Source organism: Suricata suricatta, chromosome 1 (genome assembly GCF_006229205.1).
Source record: "Suricata suricatta isolate VVHF042 chromosome 1, meerkat_22Aug2017_6uvM2_HiC, whole genome shotgun sequence".
NCBI lineage: Eukaryota > Metazoa > Chordata > Mammalia > Carnivora > Herpestidae > Suricata > Suricata suricatta.
In genome coordinates this window covers 164,600,685-164,619,654 of record NC_043700.1, presented here as the reverse complement: position 1 = coordinate 164,619,654, position 18,970 = coordinate 164,600,685, and the positions used below count along the sequence as shown (strand labels likewise).

The window sequence follows — 18,970 nt, the reverse complement described above, 5'->3', positions numbered from 1 at the left end:
TATTTCCCCCACAAGATAAGTTACCAATTACAAGAAAAAATGGTAGTCACTCTGGTATGATGAAGATGGTGGTGGTGCAGCCAACTTTTACTGAGAAGTTAAACATTGATTAGATCCTGATGCAGTAGAAAGCATGGACATTATCTGAGGTTTATAAAGGCTTATGAACTAGCCCCTGGGCATGCACCTTATGTTTAACCAAGCCAATACTAAAAACCCAGGATTTTTCTTAAAGACAGCCATATTCTGCCATCACCTTTTTATCTAATCTTGCACTCCTTCTTTTCCTCCTGAAATCAAGGTATAAACTCTCTTCACTTCATGCATGGATTACTGTACCTATTTCCGGTAGTTCCCCCTCAACCCACAGTTTCTTTGTCACATCTGCCATATGATTGTTTCCTTTGGTACCTTTCCATGAGATCACATTTACCTCATCCTTGCCCTGCCCCTTCGTCGAATCCAGACCCCTCAGTAACTTGGTCCCAATGCCACAACTTCTTTTCCCTATTCCATCTGTTCACTCACTCCCCATCCCTTCCCATAATAAGTTCTAGGTCTTTTTCTTCATTAGGAAAGCTCTCTTTTCTACCCTACTTATTCTGAATTCTACTTATTTTCAACTCATAGCTACCCTAAAGGCTTCACCAACTTGGGCTTCAGTGTCAGCCTTGGGTCTAGAATACATTCTATCCAGTTTAATGTAGAGTCATTTTTTTGGCTTTCTCCAGGTACCTTAGTTTTGACTCTGTCTAAAATACAAGTACCTTCGCATGGGGACCATGTGGTGTTTCTGTTGATTCCTTGACACTCAGTGGAGTGCTGGGTACATGATGGAGTCTGGGCAGATGGAGGACTGCTGACTGATAAATTGCTCTCAGCAGACAGGTCAGCCATGTGTAGGTGGACCCCTTTCAGAGAAGGAACAGCTACATTTTGGACATGGTATGAAAGACGCTTTTCTCACAGTTGCCCGAAATGCTTAATAAATTGCTTTTCTTCTTTATGTTCCTTTGTGTGTATTACTTTCTTTCCCATTTGATTATGAGAAAGAATTGCTGTTACATTCCCAAATTTCCAGCACACAGAAGGACCTCAAAAGATTTGTAACTAATAGACTAATTATAATAGAACACCTGTACATTGTACTACAGCAAACTCTGCTACCTGATGTTCCTCAGGCACTTGTGCTTTTTTAAGCCTTCCTCATTTGCTCATGCTGTTACCTCTTCTAGAAGATATTTCTCCCTTCTGCCTGGGAAAATCTTATTTGTATTTCAAGGCCTGATATCATAATGGTCATCTGCTCTGGTAAACTGTCTCTGATAATCTGAAAAAAATTAATTATTTTGCTCCCTTCTGCATTTTGCTTAGATGTCTCGTCTAGAACTTTCTATGCATTATTAGGAATCCCATTTTAAACAGACTCTCTGTATCCAGCATGTGAGTGCTAAGAGCAATGGCTGTGCCTTCCCTCTTTTATTTTGAAAGAAACAACATAGCCGTACATTTTAATGTGGCTGTGAGAGAACGGCATTTGAGTGAAGTCGTTCTTGTGGAGTATGAAATTCAGATTATGTATTATTTGAATAGATATGAGATGCCACATATAGTTCTTAATGTTCTTTAAATAGACTTTGACATGAAAGGAAGAGAATAATTCGAGATGAATTATGCCAATTTGAAGAATTTATTTTAATTACAAAGAAACAATTCTGAAGTTACTAATTTTACAGTCACTGTTTACTCTGGAGTTACTTTGGAATCATTTTGTAATAAATATGAACTGTTTTTGAAAAAAAAAATCTTATTTTGTTGTAATCAACCACAAAGATGTATATTTAAGTTTCTTCAACAGTATGTGTGGTTGTAACTTTAATATTCAGTTTAATGGCTCTCCTAGAATTTTAACAAACAGACTAACAAAGTATAGAGACATTCAGAAAACATGGGGAGGGAATGAAGGCATGTAAATCTCTGATTTATATGCTAGCTTAAGATCGTAATTCTTTTTCACTCTATAAATTAAACATTTTTATTTTATGCAACTAATATTTTAGGCTTAGTTATACGTTTACCACTTTTTTTGTATGCCAACATTTTTTGCATGTCAAACTGAACATTTGGGACAGGTTTTGGTTTTTTTCTATCTGAAAAAGAGTCTTTACAATTTCTAAAGGAAGATGGCAGAACTCCCTTTTTGTTATTCTAAAAGTGTTCCTTTTTTGCCTTTTCTTGAAAGATAGTCTGGTTGGTTACTTCATTCTAGGTGGACAGTTGGTTTTTCTCTCTGAAAAGTGAAGAATTGGCTTCAGTACTATTGCTGGTATCGTATCAGCTACAGATATAACTGTCATTATTTTGGAGGTAATCTGTTTTCCTCTGGCTGTTTTTCGGATCTTCTCTCTTGTTTGGTGTTCTTCATTTTCACTATGACATAGAATTCTTTACACTTATCATGCCTAGGATTTGTTGGTCTTCCTGAAGACTGGTATCTTTCAGCATATCTGGGAAATACCTGTTACCTCTGCAAGGACAGCCTCTCCTTGTCCCTTGTCTGTCCTTCTAGGACTTGAGAGATGCGTATTAGATTTCAGTGTTTCATCCTCATCTGTTAATCTCTCATAGTTTTCTTTTCTTTATCTTCTCTTTATCTTTATCATTCTAGATGATTTATTCATACATTTCTGCTCACTTACCTTTCTTCAGTTTTTTAACTATCCCATTAAGTTTTAATTTAAATATCTTTTTATATTTATTTTTAAAAAATTTTTAAATTAATTTTTTGAGAGAGAGAGAGCAATTAGGGGAGGGGCAGAGAGAGAGGCAGGGAGACAGAATTTCAAGCTAGGGCCTGCACTGTCAGCATAGAGCCTGATACGAGGCTCAAACTCTCAAAGTATGAGATCATGACCTGAGCCAAAATCAAGAGTTAGACGGTTAACCAACTGAGCCACCCAGGTGCCCCAAATATTTTTCATTTTTAGAGATTTTTTCTTCAATATTACTGTTTTTCTTGGTTTCATACTCTTATTTTAGTCAATGCCTACTTTTATTTCTTTAAATACATTAAGTACTTATTTTGTATTCCGTATAGTTCTGTAGTCTTTTCTGGGTCTGATTGAGCTGAGTTGTTTGTTTCAATTCATGGTGCCTTATTTCTTTGTGTTTTTATTGATTTTTGTTTGCGTATGTGTTGATAGGAAATGGGTGGAGCTTAATTTTCCTTAGAACATTTTATTTTCTGTATTTCATTAAGATATTGTTAAAAAGTATGATTCTCGGGCACCAGCAGTCAGTATCAGAACAGGACTATTTAAAAATAAATTATAGACAAGATTTATTAGACCTTAAATAAGATGAATGTGCACTACTAACCTGTAGGAGACCCAGCTTGTGATTGCATGTATCAGAGAGACTGCTTTTTCTTCTACCTTATGCAGATATGGCCACAGTTTTTCTTGCTGATGAAGATTTAGTTTAGATTCACCTTCACATTGAAGATATAGGTTGGTGGAGTCATGGCCTTTTGCATGGTTTTCCTGTTAGACTTATCATTTTGGGGCTCTATGTTTTGTTACCAAATATCCACAGAAGACAAAATGAACAGCAGAGATTACTGTGATTTAACAGAATATAAATAAAAGCTGGCTTCAGGTATCCCTTAAGTTTTGAGATTCACTCTGCCTCAGACCTCTGTGTATTGCTTAGTTTTCTCCAGCTGTGTGACACATATAAAAATATTTTTAAATATTTTGTGTTCTATATAGCTGTGTTTACTTTGACATTTGTACAGATTTATTTTCTTCAACATTATCAGACATAAGTCTGGCATTATTATCTTTTGTGATTTCTTTCTTCCTAAAAAGGTACTGAGGTATAGATATAAGAGTGAACTCCTACTGGAAAATTTTAAGAGTATTTTCATAAACTGATAATTAAAAAAATAAGCTTATATATTTTAAAAAATAAATTTGCATTTTAAAAATCTTATATTTAAAAGAATATATTTTAATGGTTTTCTTTAAAGTTTTGAAAAGTATCTTTTTTTTGAGAGAGAGACAGAGAAAGAGAGAGGGAGCGTGTACAAACAAGGGAGGGGCAGAGGAAGAGGGAAAGAGAGAATCTCAAGCAGTCTCAATGCTCAGCACAGAGCCCAACATGGGGCTCAATCTCATGACTACAAGATCATGACCTGAGCCGAAATCAAGAGACAGATGCTCAGCCAGATGAGCCACCCAGGGATCATGACCTGAGCCAAAATTAAGAGTCAGATGCTTAACTGACTAAGCCACCCCAGCGCCCTGAAAATTCAGTCATTTTAAGTAATAGGATGTGGGACAAGATATCATGATAGTTGTAGCTCCTTTACCATTACTTTTTCAGTACTGAAAATGTAAGTTCAAAAAATGTGTTAATAAATATTTGATCCCCAAATTGTGCAATAAAGAAATTGCAGACACTTAATGAGCATTTATCATATGCCAGGTGTGTTTAAGTACTCCAACATCTCATAAGGCTGTTATTAGTAATGGTAGATTGCATATGACTAGTGAAAAACAAATGGAAACCCAGAAAGATTTAGTAATTTGGCAGAGATCATACAGCAGGTGCGTGAAGGAGCTGGCATTCAGACATAGGAAGTTTGGTTCCAGAACCACGCTCAGTCTCTCCTTTGTCCTCTGCTTGGTACCAGTTGGTTGTACCTTACAGAACAGGTAATGGGCCAGATTGACTAAGGTGTACCTTTTAGTTCATGTAAACAATGATACTCAAAAATTAGTTGTAAAATATGCTGGGATTTTGATAGGGATTATGTGGGATCTGTAGATGATTTTAGAGAATCTCAGGCTTATAATTGGTAAGGATTGTTATTCTGACAATATTGAGTCTTCCAGTCCATGAAGATGAAATGTGTCTCCATTTAGATCATTCCCTTAGAAAGGTTTTATAGTTTACAATGTATGTCTTGCATTTATCTTTTGTTATATTTATTTTTCAGTGTTTTATTATTTTAATGCTATTATAAGTACAGTTTTCATATTTCATTTTTGGATTATGAGGAGTATAAAGAATTATTATCATTGATTTTTGTACAGAATATCCAGCAACTCTGCTGAACTCATTTATCAGTTACTGAATTTATTTTCTCTGGATTCATCAGGATTTTCTACTTGCAAAATCTTGTCATCTGAGAATGGATATATTTGTTTCTTTCCAATCTAGATGACTTTCTCCCCCCGCCCCCTCCACTGCACTGACTGGAGCCAGGAAAATGCGAATAGATGTGACAAGAAAGTGTTCCTGATCACAGGCAGAAACCAGTCGGTTTTTACACCATGAAACATGGCACTAGCTATAGGGTTTTGCACAGATGCCCTTTACCAGAATGCGGAAGATTCCTCTCTGTTCCTGTGGCCACATTTTTGTCCTGATTGGGTATTAGATTTTGTCAAATGATTTTTTTTTTCTGCATCTGTGGAGTGATCCTATGGTCAGGTCCTCTCTTTATGTGGCTTACATATGATCTTCAAATGTTAAAACTAACCTCTCCATCGTGTAACAAACCCCAGTTGGTCATGATATATATAGTTTGCTGGACTAAGTTTGCTAATATTTTGAAAAAGGTTTTTGCATTTATGTTCATGAGGGTTACATTAGTGTGTAGTTTTTGTTTTGTAGTTTTTTTCTTGGATATTAACAGACTTAAAGAAGGAGTTGAAAAATATTTTCCTTCCTCTGTTTTCTGAAAATGTTTGTAAAGGATTATTTATTCTTTAAATATTGGTATAGTTTAATTAAATACTCTAGAATGGTGATTTTCTTTGTGAGAAGATTTTTAATTTTTAACCGATTTAGTTTTTTTATTTATTATAAATCTCTTTAGGTTTTCCATTTCTTCTTGAGTCTCCATGATTTGTGTGTTTCTAGAATTGTTCATTTCAGTCAACTTTCTGAATTCCTTGGAAGCAAAGTAAATGTTCTTAGTATTCACTTACAATTTTTCAAGTTTAGTAGTCTCAGTATGCTATATGGTTTCTCTTTTGTTCCTATTTTGATCATTTGTCTTTTTTATATAAGTCTGCGTAGCCGAAAGTTCATAAATGTTACTGCTCTTTTAAAGAACCAACTTCTGACTTTACTGTTTCTCTGGAGGGGAAGAGGGGGGGAGTGTTTTGTTTTCCTGATTTCTGTTTCATTGATTTTCATTTTTAATTTGTTTTCCTTCTCATTGCTTTGGGTTGAGTTTACGCTTCTTTTTCTGGTAAAGTGGAGTCCTGAGTTACTGATTTGAGACCTTTCATTTTTGTTATAGGTATTTAAAGATAGAGATTTCTTTCTAACCATTACATTTCATAGTTTTTAACGTGTTTTTATTCACTTCAAAACATTTGTCTTTTTGCATTGTTCTTTGATACATGAGTTTTTTATAAGTGTGTCATGTAATTTCCAAATATCTGGAGGTTTCCAGGGGTGCCTGGGTGGCTCACTCTGTTAAGCCTTTGACTCAGTTTTGGCTCATGTCATGATCTCTAAGATCAAACCCCACATCAGGCTCAGTGCTGAAGCACAGAATCTGCTTGGAATTCTCTCTCTACCCCTAAATCCCACCTCTCTCTCAGAATAAATAAACTTAAAAAAATACCTGAGAGTTTCCCAAAAATCTTTGTTATTGATTTTTTACTTAATTCTATTATAGTTTTTAGATCATACTTGTTATAATTTTATGACCTAGCATGGGAGCACTAGAAAAAAAATGCATGTTTTTCTGTCTTTGGGTGGATAGTTCTACAGATGTCAAGTTGCTTGATAGAGTTGTTGAAATCTTCTACATCCTTGTTGGTTTTCTGTTTTATAGTTTTATCAGTTTCTAAAAATAGACCATAGAAATCATTAGCTGTTGTTGAAATGTCTATTTCTCTTTTTACTTCTGTCAATTTTTGCTTTATATATTTTTGGGCCCTATTTATAATTGTTACATTATGGCACTTTTTTTCCTCTAGTATTATTTCTTAAAATCTATCTTGTCTGATTTTATATATTCAATCTGCTTTTGGTTACTGTTTGCGTGCTATTTTTTTCTGTCCTTCTACTTTCAACCTATTGGGGTTTTTCTTCTTTTCTTTTTAAAAAATATTTATTTATTTTGAGAGAAAAGAAGTGAGCAGGGGAGAGGGGCAGAGAGAGAATCTTAAGCAGGCTCCATGCTTAGCTTGATCCCATGAACTGTGAGGTCATGATCTGAGCTGAAATCAAGAGTTGGGCATTTAACCAGCTGAGCCATCCAGGTGTCCTTCAACCTATTTGTGTTTTGAAACCTGGTGTATCGCTTGTAGATAGCATATAATTGAATATGGTTTCATTACCCATAAATAATATCTAAGTCCAGAAGACTGACAGTCTTTTCATTTGAGCATTATTCTTGTTTAAAATAATCATTGATGTGTTTGGGTTTATTTCTCCTTTGGCTATCTTCTACATATCTCATGTCATTTGTCTTCATCTGTTCCCACTTTACACTCTTCTTTGTAAAACATTTGAGTGTATCTTTGTATTTTCTTTTTTTTTCTGTAATGTATTTTTTAATTACCTAGTTGGTTTCCATATAACACCCAGTGCTCTTCCCCACAAGTGCCCCTCTCCATGACCATCACCCCCCCTTCCCTTTTCCCCCTCCCTCTTCAGCCCTCAGTTTGTTCTCAGCATTCAAAGGTCTCTCATGATTTGCCTCCCTCCCTCTCCACAACTCTTTCCCCTTCTTTCCCCTTCCCATGGTATTTTCTTTTAAATTTACTTATTTTTAGAGAGAGCACACAGGGGAGGGGCAGAGAGAGAGGAAGAGAGAGAATCCCAAGCAGGCTTTGTGCTGTCAGTGCAGAGCCCAAAGCAGGGCTCAATCTCACAAACCATGAGTCGTGACCTGAGCCGAAATCAAGAGTTGGATGCTTAACCAACTGAGCCACCCAGGTGTCCCTTTATGTATCATTTTAATTCCTTTGTTATGTTGTTTTTATTTACTTTGTTAATCTCTAGAGATCATAAAATCTATCTTAATTTATTATACTTTAGATGAAGACTAACTTAATTCTGGTAAAACATACTTTGTGTCACTATAGCTCCATTTTCTCCTCCCTCTTTTGTGTTACTATTGGCATGTGTTGTATATATGTATGTTAAAACCAAACAGTGCAGTTATAATATAATCTTTTTTTCAAGAAGCATATAAAAGAGGTAACTGACTAAATAGAAGATATTTGCAAATGATGTATCAGATAAAGAATTTGTTTCCAAAATATATAGAGCTGTTACAGCTCAAAACCCAAAATCTAAATAATTCAATTAAAAATGGTCAGAAGACATGAACAGATATTTCTCCAAGGAAGACATCCAGATGGCCAACAGACACATGAAAAGATGCTCAACATCACTCATCATCAGGGAAATGCAAATCAAAACCACAACAAGATACTACCTCACACCTGTCAGAACGGCTAAAATCAAAAACACAAACAACTGTTGGTAACAATGTGGAGAAAAAGGAATCCTCTTGCACTGTTGGTGGGAATGCAAACTGGTATGGCCACTTTGGAAAACAGTATGGAAGTTTCTTTAAAAATTAACAGTGAAATTACTTTACAATCCAGTAATCACATTCCTGAGTATTTACCTAAAATATACAAAAACACTAATTCAAAGGGATATATGCATTCCTATGTTTATTGCTGCATTTTTTTCAATAGCCAAACTTTGAAAGCAGCCCAAGTGTTCATTGATTCATGAATGAATAAAGAAGCTGTGGTGTGTATGTGTGTGTGTATATATGTACGTATGTGTGTTTATATACATATACACATATATAATATATAATTATATGTAGAGAAATATTATTCAGCCACAAAAAAAAGAATGAAATCTTGCCATTTGCAACAATGTGGATGGGGCCAGAGAATATAACACTAAGCATAATAAGTCAGTCAGAGAAAGACATACACCATATGATCTCACTCATATATTGAATTCAAGAAACAACAAGCAAAGAGAGACAAACCAAGGAACAGACTCATAACTATGAAAAAAAACCTGATGGTTACCAGGGGTAGATGGTGGGAGGATGGGGGAAATAGGGGATGGGGATTAAAGAATCCACTTATAAAGAAGATAAAACTGGAGCACCTGGGTGGCTCAGCTGGTTAAGTGTCCGGCTTTGGCTCAGGTCATGATCTTACAGTTCACGGGTTTGAGCCCTGCACTGGGCTCTGTGCTGATAGCTCAGAGCCTGAAGCCTGTCTTCCAATTCTGTGCCTCCCTCTCTCTCTGACCCTCCCCTGCTCACACTGTCTGTCTGTCTGTCTGTCTCTCTCTCTCTCTCTCTCTCTCTCTCTCAAAAATAAATAAAACCTTAAAAATTTTTAATTAAAAAAAGTAAATAAGATAAAATGATTAAAAGATTTTTTAAAGTATATAAAAAACAGAAAGAGATACATAATTATGTAATCCTTTTTTTTACATACTTACATATTTACCTTTTTACAGTGCTTTTCATTCTTTGTATAGATTTGTTAATGTCTAATGTCATTACTTCTCAGTTTGGAGGACTTTCTTTAGTAAATTTTTAATGTTTACTTATTTTTGAGAGAGAGATAGAGTGCAAGCAGGGAAGGGGCAGAGAGAGAGACATAGAATCTGAATCAGGCTCCAGGTTCTGAGCTGTCAGCACAGAGCCTGATACGGGGCCCAAACTCACAAATCATGTGATCGTGACCTGAGTTGAAGTTGGACACTTAACTGACTAAGCCACCCAGGTGTCCCTCTTTTGTAAATTCTTAATGCAGATCTGCTAGCCACAGCTTTGCTCAATCTTCTTAAATTTGTTAATGTTCTTATTTCACCTTCTCTTCACAAGTTTATTGAGTTATAATTGACAAAATAAGTTATATATGTTTAAGGTGTACAACCTCTTATTTTAATATACATTGTGAAATAATTACAATCAAGCCAATTAATATATTCATCACTTAATATAGCCCCCCCCTTTTTTGGTGATTATACTTAAGATCTACTCTCTTGGCAAATTTAGAGCCTACAATACAGTATTGTTAACTATATTCACATTTCTCTCTCTCTCTCTCTCTCTGCATATATATATATATATATATACACACACACACACACATATATATATATATATATTAGATCACATATATATATATATATATATTAGATCACATATATATATATATTAGATCACACACACACACACACATATATATATATATATATATATATATATATATATTAGATCAACTTGTTCATCTTACCTGCAATTTATACCCTTTGACCAACACTGCCCCATTTCTCCCTTCAGCCCCTGGCACCCATCATTCCATTCTCTACTCCTATGAGTTTGGTTATTTTAGATTCTATAAATGAAATCATGGAGTAATTTTCTATATCTGATTTGTTTCATTAACATCATGCTCGCCAGGTCTTTCTTTTTTTTTTAACATAGTTTTTGTTAGATACGGAATTCTTGGTTGACCTTTTTCCCCCATTATTTGAGTTTGTTGTTCCATTGCCTTCTGGTTTCCATGCCTTCTCATGAGAAGTCAGCCCTTATTTGCATTGTCGCCCTTAATGTGATGAGTCATTTTTTTCTTGCTATTTTCAAGATTTGCTCTTTATCTTTGGTTTCAACTGTTTGCCTAGGTGTCTAACTGTGGGTTTCTTAGTTGTTATCCTATTTGGGTTCATTGAACTCCCTGGATGTGTAGATTAATGTTTTCCATTAAATTTGGAACATTTCTTCAAAATTATTTTCCTCGTTTCTCTTACTCCTGTCCTTCTGGAACTCCTTTTACCTGAGCACTGCTCCAGCTGATGTTGCCCCACAGGTTTCTGGGAACTTATTCATTTTTCTTTATTCTTTTAACATGGCTACCCGACGTTCTTGGAATACATTTTTAATAGCTATTTTGAAGTCTTTGTCTGCTAAATCTCCTGGAGGAACCCACCCAGGGTACCTAAAGTGGACTTCAGGTAACATATTGTAAGAAATCCAGATTCTTATTTTTACTTTTGAGTTCTATTTTTTAATTTGTTTGCATTTTTTTGGTTTGTTTAGTAACTTACCTAGATGAAATCCTGGCATCGGCTCCCCACAGTGCAGGCTGCTGGTATCTCTGCATAGGTGTTTGATAGTGATAGTGGTGATGGCCATGATATTCCAGGCTTCCCAGGGGTCACCCTCTTTTCTCCATAGCTTAGTGTCTGTCAGCAATTTCAAGAGTTTCTTCTCAAGTGCCTCAAGCCAGTAGGGCTTCTGTTCTCTGCCAGTTGTCTGTGTGGGTTGGGGAACACATGCAAAGCTTAGACAGTGTTTAAGTCTCCTAACTTTTACTTTCCACCGGGTCTTATGTTTCCACTAATAGCATTCAGTCTCCCTTTTGTTTGTAGGTAGACTTCCCATCAGCTAGGAATTCGCAGAGAACTTAACAAGGCCCTCCCTGACTGCCTATTTTCTTGATCTCCTTGATCTCCACATTTGGGTGAAACTTTAGGTTGACTGAGACAGCAGACTCCCCCGCATTTGTCTACCTCTGAGACCACTACTGCTACCAACAACACGGATGGCCCTGGAGCATTCCCATGCTCAGCTTCAGATCAAGCAAGTCCTCTCTGGCAATGAAGTTGTTGATATTCACAGCTTGACCTTCTCTGACATAGGAAGGGGTGTGGCGGTTCAAAGAGAATGGGAGAACCCCATCGATTCTCACTGATCTCACCCAGAGTTCAGTAGTTTTTCCTGAACAGTCACTTCTCAGTTTGGTTTATGCCTTTGGTCTTTGGTGGATTTACAGAGAATTAAAATGCTTATGCTGACAATTCTGGTGAATTTTATTGAGAATCTAATAAATTCCCACTATACAGAACTCTGTCATATATTTTGTAACATCACCCCACCTTCACACATGACTATTAATGCTGCAGACATAGTCAGTTATTACTTGGAAATGACATTGCATTTTGGTTTGCATTAATTTTGTGGAGACAAATTAGTTCTTTAGCTGGGATGAATTAATGTTTTCATTGTATATAGCATCTATTTTCCCAATCAGTTCTTGCTCAATCACTTACTGACTATGTACTGGGGTCTGCTTTAATTCTCGTGCTGCAGAGATGAATCAGAAAGTCCCAGCACTTCATGAATTCACAAGTCTAACAGAGACAAATTAAAAATTATAATAAAGTATGGTATATGATGATATATAGAAGTGAGCACAGTGCTATGGGATGAGCTAGAGAGAGCATGCCTGTCTCTGCGTAGTAAGAATTCACTAAGTATGCTACCTTTGAGGGGGGCTCAGAAAGGTCAAAGTCTACCAAGCAAAGGGGATGCGGTGATAACGAATTCTGATATGTGTTAAGGACAAGGTTTGGGTTCAAGTAGTATCTGAAAAAGTACCCAGGAGGGTACATGGTGCAGAGCAGTGGAAGATGGAACTTAGCTCGGAAACACATTTACATCTGCTGAACAGTACGGTCTTTATCCTCTCGGCCACCAGATGCCAGCCAAGACATGTATTGATCAAATTAGTTCCTGCTTTAGTTTTGTCTTGGATTTTCCTCCAGCAGCTCGAAGTATAAGACCAAAATGAGAGGGACAGATAACAGGTCAGCCAAATAGGAGACTTTTGGACCCTTAGGGTTGAGAGATAAAGAGTGCAAAACTAGAGATGGCCAAATTCGAAAGACATTTGTGATAAAGTTGACAGGATTTGATGATACTGACAAAAGGGTAAGTGTGGCTGTTTGGGTGCAGAGGGCTTAGAGGGCACAGAGGGCTTAGAGAGCATAGAAAGGAGACTGCTTCTGGAAGCCACCAGACAAGAAATCAACCAAAAAATAACAAAAGCCAGGTAGGGGGTCCTGATGAGTCAGTGGCTCACAGCCCGGGAAAGGGAGAATCCAGGTGACAGCAGGTGTACAGAAACCTGGGAGGCTGGGCTGGAACAGCAGTTGTAGCAGAGGGTGTGTGCTGGGTCCTAAGTAAATTTTCTGAGCTGCCGAAATGGAAGTGAGTTAATTGAATGCCCATGGCCTTAAGTGTGGGTGAGGCAGGGGCAGTAAGAAGTCCCTGTGCGACGTGGTCGTTTTGGCATTTTTATTTATTTAGTTTTTAATGTTAGCTTATTTTTGAGAGAGAAAGAGAACAAGTAAAGGAGGGGCAGAAAGAGAGGGAGACAGAATCTGAGGTGGGCTCCTGGCTGTCATCACAAAGCCTGATATGGGGTCAGACTCTCAAGCCTCAAGATCATGACCTGAGTTGAAGTCAGATGCTCAATGACTGAGTCACCTAAGTGCCCCTGGGCACTTTTATTTTTAATAGAAATTTGGAATTAATCTAAATCCTTCTTAAAGTGGAATAAATGGTATTGATTAATAATACTCCCTCAACTAAGGCTTTTCCTGTGGGTAACTCAGACATGGTGCACAGACACCGTCATTACCTCTGAGATCATCAAGGAATTAGAGAAAACAACTCCTTAAAAACCTAGTCGTGCTGCCCAAATGTTAATGCATCTTTTCAAAGCCCTAAGGAGCTGGGCAGATGAGTGGATCCAGTGACTATGTAGGAAGAGTAAATGATGACATACCTCGTGTCTGAAGGACCCTTTATGTGTGACATTCTGTAACCTAATTTTTCCTGTTTATGACATTCTAATGGTTTTTGCCAGCCGTCCAGATTTGCTCTTAGTTATGAATCAGTTTTTTAAATATAATTAACCCAGCTTATCTGTCACCCATTATAATGAATCCATTCTGTCTTAATTACCTTTCCATTTCCAGAGCCTATCATCATCTATTAATACAAATATAGGAAAATCTGAGACTTTTTTGTAACCTAAGTAATAACACCGAAATGTCTGTCAGATATGTGCATATGCTTCCTTCATATTTTTGGGAAAGTTCAACCTGACTTGGTAAAATGTATTCATATTCTGCCAGAAACACAGAAACCAAAAGAGAAACCAGTATTTCAGCTCATTCACTTACCTCATGAAACCAACTTTGTAAGTCCCATCGTTTATTTCCCAGAATTTCCTGTAGTCTTGATTCTGGACCCATCCATGACACATGGTGATGTAGGAAGCCCTTCTGTTTCGGGAGGTAATTGCAAGGAAGCATTGCCTCTCAGCTCATTTTGGTCACTAGTGCATGTGTGGGTTTTTTCATTCACTCATTTAATTGAGCACAAGTCCGATCACTGCGGATGTAGCTGTAAATGAGACAAAAAAAGGGCTCTGACTCTTTGAGCTCACATTGCAGTGGGGGGAGACATATCCGGAAATGAACAGCACCGGTAGTGATGAGTAATGTGCAAAGACTTGAAAGGTGATGTGACAGAGAGGGGTTCATAGATGGAAGGCTCCGAGAGACCTCTCTGGGGAGGTGGCTCTAAAGCTGACACTTCAATGACAGGAGACGCCTTGAGATGATCACAGGACTAAGCATTATAGGAGGAAGTCTCAGCTAGCATGAAGGCTGTGAGTAGGGGTGTAATCTAGTAGTGGAAAGATATCCCATGGGGAGGGGAGAACTTTGAAGGGAAGAGATGTGGATTTCATCCCAAGGGCCTTGCAGAGCTTCTGGAGGGCTTTTGGTGATCTGGTTTGCGTTTGTAAAAGAGGAGTCTGGCTTCCCTGTGGAGAGTGGTTTGAAGGGAGCAAGAATGAGAACAGAGAGGTGGGGTCCAGATAAGAGGTGAGTTCAGCATTCTTTAACCATTCTTACTCTGTGCATTATTTTCAAAGATTGATTCTGTGCACCGTTGCATATTGCCTGTGGTTAGAGTGAACAACGGTGTTCAGCTCTCTTGATTCAAATCCAGCTTCTCCAACTTAGTGGTCATATGACTCAGGCAAGTCTCTTAATTCCTGTGTTTCAGTTTCCTCATAAAAAATGGAATGATAATTTTACCTATTTCAGAGAGCTGTTGTCAGAAGTGACTAAGAAAATACACAAATACTTAATATGAGTATATTAAGCATTTGGTAAGTATTAGAGATTAGAGACTATATTTCTGTCTTACCCTCATAGTATGGCACATTCAGATGGCTGTACCTAGTAATGAGTTACAATAACATATTAAAAAAATAATTTCTGCTCCTTAGTTCATAATGTCTTGTGTTATTTTGATACTATGTTAGTATATCTTAATAATCCTCATGTGTTTAATCATGTAATAATATCATTATATTATGCATATTATTTCCAACTTCCACATCTGGTAGTATTTGTTTAATTTTAATTTTTAAATGTATGTTTATTTTGAGAGAGACCCCGCGTGCACATGTGTGTGCTCATAAGGAAAGGGCAGAAAGAGAGGAGGAGAGAGAATCCCAAGCAGGCTCCATGCTGTCAGTGCAGAGCCCAGCACAGGACTTGATGCACAAACCATAAGAGCATGATCTGAGCTGAATCCAAGAGTTGGACACTCAACTGACTGAGCCACCCAGGTGCCCCAATATTTGTTTATTTCTAAAGTGACTGCTGTTACTTATGTTTTAAACATCTGTAGCCTTTTAGAGAGATCCATTGAGTATTAATCAGCTTTATTCCAAAGTTGGTGTTTTCAGCCCTTGGAATGAGGTGAAGGGGGATGGGGTTCTGATCCTGAGCGGCTATCAGCCCTGTGAAAGCTTAGCATACAACCTCTGCTAGTGCCTTAGCAGCACCTGGGCGCCCCCTACATGTACCCCTCGGTCCTCCTGCTTTCCCTTCGGATTTAGCGTCCATGCTGGATCTGTGGTTAGAAAAGACCCCGTCCATTTGGACCATATGGTAATTTAGCAGCCTTGTATGGAGTCTCTGGTTTCCCTGTAAACACTGGTTTCCATCACTTTGTTGGCCGCCAGCTGCATTTCAGACTCTTGAGATTGGTTATTTACATCTCAAAATAGTCTTGAGAATAGTGGGAAAGTAGAGTAGGTCAGCATAGCACATGGTTGAATTTTCATGGACAGATGAACTTGAGAAGAAGGCAAGTCTTTTAAACTGGCTCTTAGTTATAAATGAAGTCTGCAAATGTTCCAAAGTTATGGCTGGGATTGAGGTACATTTGGCAAATGGCAATTTCTATGAGATGAGACATTAACCTAATTTTTAAAATCTCTGTTCTCCTCTTTCACTGACGTTAGTTGGGCAGGGAATAGCCTCTCTTTGCTGTAAGCATTTTACGGTGTAATCATTGATGCAGAACATCCTGCAGCACAGGTGGCTTTGGAAAGCCATTTCTGTGCAAAGCATTCAGCCTTAAATATGTACATATTCTGTGGTTCTTCCAGTTTCAAGTTCTCTGTTTCTTCTTGTATGTTTCTTTTTAATGACATAAATTGTAAAACATGATTTTAAAATCTTCACATGGTGCGTTACATGTGAAACGAATCCCTTCTCTGATAGAGGCAGCGCCTGTGCCCAGGGTGGCAGGCGCTCCTCTGCCAAACTGTTGGCCAGTGGAATCTACCGAGTGTTGAATCTCCTAGTTTGGCTGTCGGCTTCCACAGTTTGTTCCTCCTCACTGTTGTGCTGATTGCATGGATGCCGTACTTATTTCTAAGTACTGTAGAAATGATTATAGAGATTGATTTTTCTTTTGAAACTGTTAGCTAATGTGCGTGTGTGTGTGTGTGTGTGTGTGTGTGTGTGTGATTTTGTAACTTGCACTCTTAATGGGGCTAAAACACCTGATGGCCACTAGCCCTGTGACTTATTCTTCTGTCTCTTCCAAAGACAGTGTGGTCTGGCTTTTTAAGAGATTCATGTGACACTCTGCATGGGCATAAAGGCTCAAATATGAATTCCCAGCTCTGTCAGCATGGAACCGACCGCTGGGGCCCCCATCCCTTCCCTGGCTTCTGTGTGAGTCTGGCAAAGGGGTCTCTGCTTCCCCTCCCTGGTTAGGAGCAGGGCTTCCCGGCTTATTAGATACCCCATCATTTCACAATCAGCACCCAATTTGATTATATTGATGTTAATATTAATTTGTAAGCTTCTCTCGTTTTTCCAGGAAAATGTATGTTGGACATAACTCCCTCTTTATGTGATTGTTTTTCTACCACAGACACGGGAGCAGAAAGACAGGCACTAAGAGAAAATGTGTACCCTAAACTGAGAGAATTCTGCAGAGAAAACTACGGATTAGAATTTCAGGTAACTCTCATCTTAATTTCATTTTTAATTCTGTCAGCTGAATAGTGTTTGTGCTTATTTATCGTCAGAGCTTGGTGTTACAAACAAGTTTTAAGCCCCCCAAATTTTATTTCTTTAAGTGTGTGTAAAACGGAACACTGGAAAATGGAAATAAAATATTTCATTATTTTTTATGCTTTGCACTTCCCTGCTGTTTCTTGGACCCTGCCTGGCATTGGCTCATCTTTTCCTTGTAGCCATGTTTATTTGCCTCTTGGCAATCTCCACTATTCTCAGAAAGGCGTAGGTTACTGAGCACCTGCCTTAGGCTGCCGTCTCTAGAAAAGGACTTTCGTCTAAATAATTGGGACCAGCTTTGTCACAGGTGTTTTCTTTTAGCAGCCTGGCCAGTCCTTGCCTTCCATCTTGCCTTTTAGTTTGAGTTCACAGTGTATAATGTCCTTTTTCCTATATCAGGGATTTGCCATTTACAAAAAAAAAAAAAAATTACATCAGCCTTTCAACAGACATGAACTCTGCATATCATTGCTGAAGTTCATGAACACCCTGGCATTTGTAGACACCCCTGATTTTGCCACCTGATAGAAAAGTACTAGAAGGGGTGCCTGGGTGGCTCAGTCAGTTAAGTGTCCAACTTCAGCTCAGGTCACGATCTCACGGTTTGTGGGTTCGAGCCCCATTTTGGACTCTGTGCTAACAACTGGCTCAAAGCCTGGAGCCTCTCTTTGGATTCTGTGTCTCCTTCTCTCTCTGACCCTTCCCTGCTCATGCTGTCTGTCTGTCTGTCTGTCTCTCTCTCTCTCTCTCAAAAATAAATAAAACATTAAAAAATGAAAAGTACTAGAAAACATTGGGCATATCTTGAAGATCCAGAAATTTAAAAAGTAAATGGCTCCTGCAACAGATAATTTTTCAATCTCATTGACAATGGACATCTTCCCTCTCCAGTGCTATCTGAACTACATGTTGCCATTGTTAAGTGATGAATATGTACCAGCGGTGTGCAGTATAAGAGTGCAAAATACATCTTTGTTCGTGGAAGAAAATTTCACCCTTCATGTATTTCCTCCTGAATATTTTATCTTGGTACCCTTAATGGTGCTTTCTCATATGATGTATAAAATAGTTGGTCTCAAAATGACTTCATTCTCCGTGCATACTGTCAGTCAGGCCATTATGACACACATATTGAACAGTTACTCAGAAGTCACAAATTACTAGATAAATTGTGAGCCTAAATTAAATTCCTTCTTGTGAATTCAGCACTGCTTTCCCTGTGGAATCTGGTTCTGCTGATAACGGAGTCTCAACTGTTACAAAACTTCTGATCTGTCAAGATTCCCAAAGACTTAGACACTCCTTGGGGACTCCATTACTATAGAGAAAGAGTTGTGGCCAAGTATGTTAATCCCATCTTTGAGTTTGTTTGGATTTGCATTATTTTTTTTTTAGTAGAGGGAAGGAGTTGTTGAGCTACAAACCAGCCTGCATACAACATGGTATTAAGATTAGCTGAGAGGGAAAAGAAGAAAAATATATTTTCTAAATTATAAGTTGGCCCAGGAAAAGAAAGATAAAGCCAAAGGAAACTGTAGAAGGCAAGGCCCATAGAATAAGTTGAGAGCAAGGATCCTTCAAGGCAGGTGCATTGAAAGGGTCTTTGAGATGCTGGGCAGCAGTGGAAAGCACACAGGGCACAGAAGAGCTGGAGCTGAAGGCCAGCTTCCCACTGTGACTCCTTTAGTCCAGACTCTGAAAC

General features: G+C 37.9%; 1 protein-coding gene across 1 annotated transcript in view; it reads left to right on the top strand.

Annotated features, from left to right (window-relative positions):
- Positions 1 to 18,970, top strand: part of LOC115298611 (NACHT and WD repeat domain-containing protein 2-like) — an 85,402-nt gene that overhangs the window by 50,801 nt on the left and 15,631 nt on the right. Inside the window, exon 2 of the mRNA XM_029947610.1 lies at positions 17,123 to 17,211. Within this exon, the coding sequence (XP_029803470.1) occupies positions 17,123 to 17,211 (89 nt within the window). The remainder of the gene's footprint in view (positions 1 to 17,122; positions 17,212 to 18,970) is intronic.